Consider the following 9,060-nt stretch of genomic DNA (forward strand, 5'->3'; position numbering starts at 1 on the left):
CAGGTGGTCGAAATTAATCCCCAGTCCTCCGCTGGGGCGTGCCAGATGCCCGTCGTTGGTTTGGCACGTAAAACCCCCAAATTTAACTTTCCCACGACAAAGGTCGCACACAAGTGTCGCTTCGATACACGTCGATACCTTAAAATCAATAAACTGCAGGAGGTAGCCGCAAGGAAGCTCGTAGTCATCCCATCAATCTATCCCACGGCCGTGCGAGGAGGAGTGGTTATTAAGGATGTAATAGAGAAGTTTCAACTGCACCTCTTCCCGCTTTTATACAATCTCTATGGTCCATAGCTTTCACTCTTACCCCCCAGAAACATACCCTCTCCTTTCGCTAAATTCCAAACCCCATGGCCCATGGAAACCAGAGGGTGGCTTTTGTCGCGACACGAATGGTACGATGACCTGTTTCCCTGAACCAACCTTGACGAGACAAGCCGTAAGACCCCCTTTTGAGGACGGGACGGTTCGAGGCTTGAAAGATAATTATGGTGTCATTTTCCCTGGACCATTAATACTTCGCTGCTCAAATTGTAAAATAAAAAAAAAAAGAAACAAACATTTTTTTTTTTTTTTTTTTTTGGGGGGGGGGGGGGGGGCAAAACAATTCGGGCAAAACAATTCGGAGTTTATCGGATAAATCCGAATTGGCACAAATTTTACCGGCGGGTGTTTTTCGGAGTTTTTCGGATTTATCCGAAAACACGGAGCCATAGATATAAGCGACAAATCCTTTCATTGTTGGGTTGCCCCTGAAGATAAACCTTTGCGAGGGCATCCCCTTTTGGCCTTGAAGGAGCTGCAATTTTCATACTCATTTATTTTTCTTTCTCTCCCTAAGCTGAAAGCACGGAAGAAGGCGCGAAGTTGCCGGACCAATGAACCGGAGGCTTTTTTTATGCCTCGACTCCTCTCTCTGAGCGCGGATAACGGCAGGAGCGTGATCATGTGGTAAAGGTTTCACGCATGACGTAGTAGCTTTTTTCGACCTCGAAATGTCTGCTTCCCGGCCTAGTTGATTGTGTGCTGCGCTGTGACCAGCGGGGCTGCCGTAGATTTCGGCCGCGGCAACGTATTCGAGTGAACCAAGATTTCCAGTGTTTGAAAAAGTCCTACTCGTATATCGGCAACAGGCGATTCCTTCAAAAAAGCCCCAAGAAATTCATGTGATGTGTTTAGAGTTCGGTTCGCCAAATTACTGCTTCTGCAACATTGTGTTCAATCTTCACGGACCCCTTTCTTTACGTTTTTGTGTTTGTTTGGCTCTGCAGTGCCCGTGTCGACATATATATCGGATTACATAATTCGAGTCCGGTATTTTCATCGTAAGTGCACTGCAACCTACTCCTTTGCAACAATTGACCGTTCTGTTCCGGATTACCTCTAGAATTTGGCAGTGTCTATTTTTTAGCAGCCGGGAGAATAATTTCCCCGAAATTCTATTGGCAGTCGCCTGCCATTAGCTGTCTACAGTCACGTGACAACTGCAGGTGGAATTCTGACCTTCTTATTCTCCTGGCGTTTTGTGAAAACACGTTTTCGTCGATACACGTTTCGTAGACACGTTTCTTCGACACTAACCTTTCATCGTCACTCGTTACGCAAAATGCGCGCTGTAGGGACATTTTGTCGCGCGTGTATCTCTGAGGCGCGTGCTCACCGACCCAGCCCACCCGTTCGCGCCACTTCGTGGCGACAGTCTGCGGCGGCTCATTACAAAAATGTTAACCCACCTGTCCCACCCATACACTTCACTTCGCGGATACATTCTGGGGCGGCTCATTACAAGAAAAGAAAGGAGAGAAGCTAATATAGAAAAGCTTATTTGAGCTGTCGATAAAACGTCGTTCGATGAATTAATGGCGACTGCCGTTGGAATTTTGTGGAAATAATTCTACTGGCTGCTGGCAGAATGGACACTACCTAAGACTCACCCCCGGTTCTTCTTTGCTTAGTAATCATTTCAGTTGTGTAAAAGCTTCTTTGTACGTCTTCAGATATCACCGGTGCGTGCAAGCTTGTACTTGTTTACGGAATAGGCTGTCTAATAAACTTCAATGAGATTTGAGAACAATACCGTGTGTCCGTTTCCTGCCTTTTTGCAATCACCGGGGCACATGCATTATTTACTGTTTTCCTTGATGTCTTAAATAGGTTTATAAAGTTATGAAACGGGTGCATAAAGTGGTGTGACCATGCACCTTTGAATCGGGTGCATCTGTGTTCTCTCCGAACTCAGTGAGTGTAGAAAGAGGTGTAACAGTACACTATTGAACGGGGTGCTCCTGTGTTCCCTTTAAGAGCAGTAGGTGTAGAAAGGGGAGTAATGGTACGCTATTGAGCGGGGTGCATCTGAGTTCCCTTTGAGTGAGGCGGGTGTATGAAGCGGTGCATTGGTACACCACCGAATGGGGTGCATCTGTGTTCCCTTTCATTTCATTGGCTGTAGAAAGAGGTGTAGCCGTACACCATTGAATGGGGTGCACCTGTGTTCCCTTACAGTGAGATTTCTGTAAAAAAAGGTGTACATGTGCACCACACCAACGGGTGTACACGTACTCCCATATTTGGGGTGCACATCTATTCCCCCAAAGGGTGTAGTATATGTGACAAGCACTTACACCCCCTATGGGTGTACCCCATGACACCCTTTTTTTTTAGAGTGTATAAGTTGAACTTTACATGCTGCTTTTTCCTAACGTCTCGGCTTGGCGTGCTCATCCTGCTTGCTGCTTGCTCAACATCCATACCTGCTGTAAAAATAGTGGAAAATGAATTACTCTCAGTGCTGGGCTCAATTCCAATGTCATCTACATGGGAGCGGATGCAAAGGAGAGAAGCTAGAACACATCAGGGTTGCTTGAAAAAATTGAGCTTAACAGAGACAAACGTCTCTAACGCAGTGTAAATATGTTCGTTTAGGGCACACAAACAAGCATACAAGAACACGTGTATTTTAGATTATCTAAATCAGTGTTCTTAATACAAAAGTGCTAGAAACGCCCTTTCATCAAGCTTACACACACGCGAGACATATTTTAAAGCTATGTCCGCGGTATTTATGCATGTGGACAAAAACAATCAAACATACCAGTTTGGGGAGTCGGAATTGCAAGCAGTCCTTGACGATGGGCGTCATCAGCCAGGGAATGCACTACGGTTCCTTTACCAGGCATGCACAATTTGAGTGAACGGAAGAAATCGGTGGAACATTTTTCAATCAATACTCAATTTTCCTCTTGCAATCTTCGAGGTGAAAAATACCTCAAACAAAATTTTCGTTTATTGTGAAGAGGGCAAAACAATTAGCAAAGTTGTCGCTGACTGTTTACTGAGAAATGCTCGCCTAAAAGCTTCGCGTTGAGTTTCACTGCGCGCTTTTTTATGTAATTCGTGCCATGTTGTTGACGGTTGTTTCTTATTTTCTTCTTTGCTTGGCCACAATTTTATGAACATACTTTTATGTTTCGCGAAAATATATTTTGGCACCTCTGAAATGGAGTGCGCTATCCATAAGCCCGTCGGAGTTTTAGTTCTCAAGGTATTGGCCAATTAAAAGGGGTCTTGGCGGAAACTGAGGTTCGCCTACCGGTTGGCGCGCGGTCATATGCCTGAACTGTTCCCATTTGTTTCAGTTCTTAAACTACTGCTGTAAGCTTTTCTCGAGCCAGTCTAAAAGTGTCATTTATTGTGTCTAGTTCACGTGGTTACTACTGAGACGTAAAGTTCTTGACCTTTTCAAGCACGGACTCGCAAGATACTGGTGCTGCTGCAGTTAAGGCCCGTTCACACTCTTGCGACCGAGTAAGACCGAGAGAGACCAGACCGGTTTTTAAGCCTCTTGCGATGTATTAGGACCAGCTCCGCTGCGGCACATCCGGTCCTAAAGGGGTATCCACATGAAGGAGAACTCCGCGGACGGATGTCGTGACGTCAACATCCCGGGAAACTCCGTCCCCGGCTCCGCCGCGAGCACTTGCGGAGCTTTCGTGCTGTCGGCACAAAGCCTCCGCGCCTCCGCCACGGAGGAGAACGCGCCGCGAGGCGTCAAAACGGGATGACGTATGTCTCATGTGATGCGCGATCCGCGGAGGAAAGTGGCGGATTTCTTCTTCGTGTGGATACCCCTTAAGACGTCGCAAGAGGCTTAAAAACCAGTCTGGTCTCTCTCGGTCTTACTCGGTTGCATATATGTGAAAGGCGCTTTAAATTCCCTAAAGGAGAAAGGGTGGCCTATGAGCCTTTAGCATAAACGGCCGCTTAAAGTGAAAAGCGATCGAGCGCGCCCATTTTCTCAAGCTCACTTACTATAGGGTGCCGGGCTGCACTGTAGGATGCCTGCGGATCACGCACCAAACAGCCAGGCAGTCGGTGCATCCAAATGCATCATCACGTGTAAGGAATGCACCGCACGAAAAGTGGTCCATATCGCTCTTTCGAAAACTTTTGAATACTATAGTAATGTGGCGAATTAAGAGCGTAAATGTGCCTGGAGAAACAACGCTGCTTTTGCACTCACTTTTTGTAAAAATTTCAGCCCCCAGTAAAACTTCTAAGAAAAAAAAAAGTCTTACTTCAGCAGCGGTTAGTTTGAATCACCGTTAGTTTTTTGTCCCACGTAATCTTTATCCATATTCGCAACTCCAGCAAAACGGGCGCCGCAGAGCGGGAAAACAGGGAACCGGCCGGAATAGGTCGCTTTGCGCCTCTCCGCGTCTCTGGCGGCTTTCGCGGGCACGTGTTGTCGGCGCGGTGGCGAACAATGTAGTTTGACGAAGGTCCGAATATTTCTTAAGTTTGCCTGAGTGTTCATTAGTGTGGTGATGCCTCAGTAGATTGTTTCCTTCCATCACGCGTTTGAATGCCCGTTTACTCCACAACACACCGTCGCGTGCTTTCGATTTTTTGGATGAGGAGGAATCACGAAAAAAAGTTTCGAGTTATTTTCCGTCTCGAATCACATTTAAAGTGACGACTACTTTGGTAGCTGATAAGGAATTTCTTTATAAGAATGTAGAACAGTTCCACAATAAGGACGACAGACGAGGTGTTTCACTGGAGGGAAAACCAATGTTGCGGTCAAGTGAATGAAAAGGTTCAATAGCTGTTTTTTTTTTTTTTTTTAGTTTGGTTGTGTTGGTTTGGTTGTGTTTTAGTTTGGTTGTGTTGGAAGGTTCAATAGCTTTTTTTTTTTTTTTTTAGTTTGATTGTGTTTGATTAACTTCAAGGTTGAGCCACCCACGCCGGTCGGTGCTTTGGCTATTCATCTTGGCTGTTTTTCGCCGAAAACGCCTATGGACCACACAGAAGAAGTTGGGCTGATTTCGCAATAGACCGATCTTACTAAGCGTTTGGCGCATGCTTGACGCCGCCATAACTTTAGTTCACAGAAGGCAGACGGCCATGCATGCGAGGGCTCGCGCCGTCTCGCGCTCTACTTGAGCTGAGCTCCAGCGAGGTTGTTGCATGTGCAGAAAGACAAGTTTCCTCGATGCATTGCGGCAGTGGTGGCGTAGTCAAACTGGCTGGGGAAATATATGTCTATTACTTGATCCCCGAAAAGCCTGTTCGCTGCATACGATTAATGAGGGAAATAGACCATTTTCTATATTACCCAAGCATCGAAGAGAATGCAGGGATTGCTGTTCCACGCGCCACACGCGCACGCCTTCCCCGTATAAAATATTCGAGGTAAATAACCAAAATAAAGCTTTGACGAACGCGCGTGCAAGATGTTATTTGTTTTAGGTATTTGCTTTAGAAAAATTGCTATTGCTGAGGCCAGCACGTGCGGCGAGTGGAACACCAATCCCTGCATTCTCCTTGATGCTTGGGTAATATAGCAATAGGTCTATTGTCTGCTTTCAAAAGGTAGGGGACACGTCTCGCAAAGTTAGAAGCTGTCAAGACATAATGATCTATCGCGCCTTCAATATTTATAGTATACCCCCATCGAAGCCAGCAGCAATATGTGTCTATATTGCTCAGGTTCTCCGGCCACCAAAAATACTCAATTTCTCCGTTCAGGATTCGAAGTAAAGTTCAATGCAGAGAGGTTCTGCGGGAATCTCCGATGAAGACTCTCTTCAGTTTGACCGCATTCGCCTCCGTGCTGCCGGCTAGAACCATTTGGCTGAGTTTACGTAGTATCTCGCTGTCTGTCAAAAATACATTTATTCAGCGGTTCACCTAAAACCTAGTCAACTAAGCTTGTATTTCAATCTGAAGAATATACTAATATCGCTTTAGTGGGACCCCCCATAGCACGAAATATAATACATAACCCGCATATTTGTCAGACGGCTTCTCGATTGCTACTAAAACCTGAATTGAAATACGAGTATCAGCTGCTTAGTGGGGCGCCAGCGGGTTAACATGCTCCTTGGCTCAAGAAGCGCTTGCTTAATATTCGTAATTTTCCTGCAGCCTGTGTTGTTGACCGAGCAGACGACTGTAGCTGTTTCTTAAACGCGGGTACGCACAAAAGCTCGATTTCGCGGACAGATAAGCCGCATGGTCGAGACATGCGAGTTAGCTGAAAATTACTCTCGGTGGAACAATTCCGTGGTCATCGCCGCTTTCCTTGGCTGATCAAAATTGATTAGGGTTTTTTTACCGTCTCTCCGGAGCCCAGAGTTTCGGTTTTGAACGAAATCTCCGAAACAAAAGTTTGACACGAAAAGAACAAAAAGCACCGGAAAAACAGAACTATAGTCTGCAGGTTTGTGTGCACCGGCTGCACCTAACCGTCGCAGGTCAAATACTTATAAAATAGGGCATTAAGCAAAAGAAAATCTGTTAAATTGAATGCGCCACCCGTTCAGGCGGCTCGGCCGAGCCGACATGACCTGTTCCCAGCCTCTATGTTTGTTTGGTGGTGGCGCCCCCTATAGGTCGCTGGAATAGCCGAATGTGACGGCTTCGCGAAACTTCCTCCCCGCTGGTATGGGTAACACTCCAAAAATTTGAGCCACAGTAGATGCGTACCAGACTAGTTACTCATGAAATCGCTGTTTCTCCCATCTTTGTGGTGAGTTACCCATGAGGCTGCTATCAATGACCGTGCCTCCAAGAGGGATGAAAACACAAAATTTGACAATGTTACTCATGTCGATGTGTAGCGGCCTCCTCATGAGTAACTACATGACAGGTTTAGAGTGCATGGAATGCTAGACTTTCGCAGTGGGTTTCTGTGTCCTTGAAAAGATGCTTCTGATATCCCGATATCCTTGTGCAGTTTTAAATACTAAGCACTTCCGCGAGCACCCACACAGCGACATGTTATTACATGAAATCACTATAGTATGGTTGCCAACCCGTTCGCATCATATCTCCCCTAACAGATCTGCATCATCGCCAGCTTCGTGCTCTGCTGGATCCCGTACTTCGCCGTGCACAACGTCCGCATCCACAGCCACTACTGCATCAAGATCCCCCGGGTCGTCATCGTGTTCGCCGAGACACTGGCCCTGCTCAACAGCGCCGTCAACCCGGTCTTCTACGGCCTCTTCAACGTCCACATCCGTCGCGGACTGCGAGATATCATTCGAGCGTGCAGAAGACGCAGCAACTTTGGGACCGAGCGCGAGTCCACGATGCGCAAGGGAGGCAACGCCTTCACCACGTCAACGTGTGCTCTCGAAGCGTCCTCGGGCGACTGCTGTACAGGACAGCCCTTGAAGGCCCTGGCCTCGATCGGTGCGGGAAAGTTGATCACTAACGGGAACATAGCTGTCGTCTGAAAGTGGTTTATTCGAAGCTCAAGACGACGCCACTAAGATGTTGTTGGATCAACCGGTCTCGTGAAACGTGCACCCACATGCATGATGTCCGCGGATGAAGAGCACGACCGGAGGAAGCCGTTTCCATATCATAGTTTACGCTCAGGACCTGGAATAAGCGGGCTTCGAAACATGACCTGCATTTGTGTGTGCCGACTCTTCTGCGAATGTGTTTACGCTGACCTACTAGTATGAAAGTAAGGCTACGGTTGACTTGAAACGTGTGTGTGTGCGTGTGTGTGTGTGTGTGCGTGCGTGCGCGCGCGCGTGTGTGTGTGTGCGCGTGTGCGTGTGCGTGTGCGTTTGCGTGTGTGTGTGTGTATGTGTGTGTACATATTGCAGTGTTGGAAACGCTACACCGCTGCGCTAGTGATAATCATGTTTAGTGTTTGCCCTCGGGATTCAAGGGTAAGAAATAAGCATACTTGTTTCCATCGTAGCAATAGATGGTTTGCAGGTACCGTCATTGTATTATGTTGACGGTCATTCCTTATTGTCCTTGCCGAAAAATAAAAAAACATTTTGTAGTGCTCAACGTGCATTGTAAAAAGTACACGCCCAACATCAAGGCTACCACAACAGAGGTTGATCTGATGTGAGTGGAAGCACTGTGAAAAAAAAAAACTAATTTTCCTTACTGACTTTTGACACCATCTAGAAAAGTCCTTGGCAAGCTACAAATATTAAATATGGCGGCATGTATCCGGTGTATTTTCTTGCTCTTAAACCGGTCGTTATGTCCTCTATCTGCCTTCAGGGTCTGGAGCGGGCAAATAACAGGTAAGGAAGAAATTACTTTTCTGTACTGAAATAGAAGTTCATGATCTTGTTTGTTTACAGTGAGAGTTGAACACCCCTTCTTCGTTTTTAACTAAACTTCGGGTATCGTCATCAAAGTGACCCGAGTTACAACATTTGGGTAATTTATTTAATGTAAATTGTGAATTACACGATTTGTTCTATCAAATGTCAGTAACCGTGTCGTTGAGTCGCCTTTCGTTATTTTCGTGATGATTATTTGAAGAAAGTTTATAAAAAATTCTTCAAATAAAAAATTTCCGGCATAAAAAGATGTATTCGTAAAACGCTTATGTTTGAACCGGACACAACGATCCGCAAATACCTCGTTATTTCACAAGATATTTAAAATGCCGTTTATATATATATATATATAGATATATAGATAGATATATAGATATATATATATATATATATAGATATATATATTTCGCTCTAAACCCTTTTGTGTGCAGTGATTCAGTAGTCGAATCAAATA

At 45.8% G+C, this 9,060-nt stretch overlaps 1 protein-coding gene across 1 annotated transcript in view; it reads left to right on the forward strand.

Moving 5' to 3' along the window:
• The window catches only part of LOC120842869 (gonadotropin-releasing hormone receptor), a 170,184-nt gene extending 162,185 nt beyond the window's left edge, over window positions 1–7,999 (forward strand). Inside the window, exon 5 of the mRNA XM_042287809.1 lies at window positions 7,347–7,999. Within this exon, the coding sequence (XP_042143743.1) occupies window positions 7,347–7,745 (399 nt within the window). The 3' untranslated portion in view covers window positions 7,746–7,999. The remainder of the gene's footprint in view (window positions 1–7,346) is intronic.
• The last annotated feature ends 1,061 nt before the right edge of the window (window positions 8,000–9,060 follow it).

The sequence above is a fragment of the Ixodes scapularis genome, unplaced genomic scaffold (genome assembly GCF_016920785.2).
Source record: "Ixodes scapularis isolate PalLabHiFi unplaced genomic scaffold, ASM1692078v2 ptg000378l_1__unscaffolded, whole genome shotgun sequence".
In the NCBI taxonomy this organism is placed as follows: Eukaryota; Metazoa; Arthropoda; class Arachnida; order Ixodida; family Ixodidae; genus Ixodes; species Ixodes scapularis.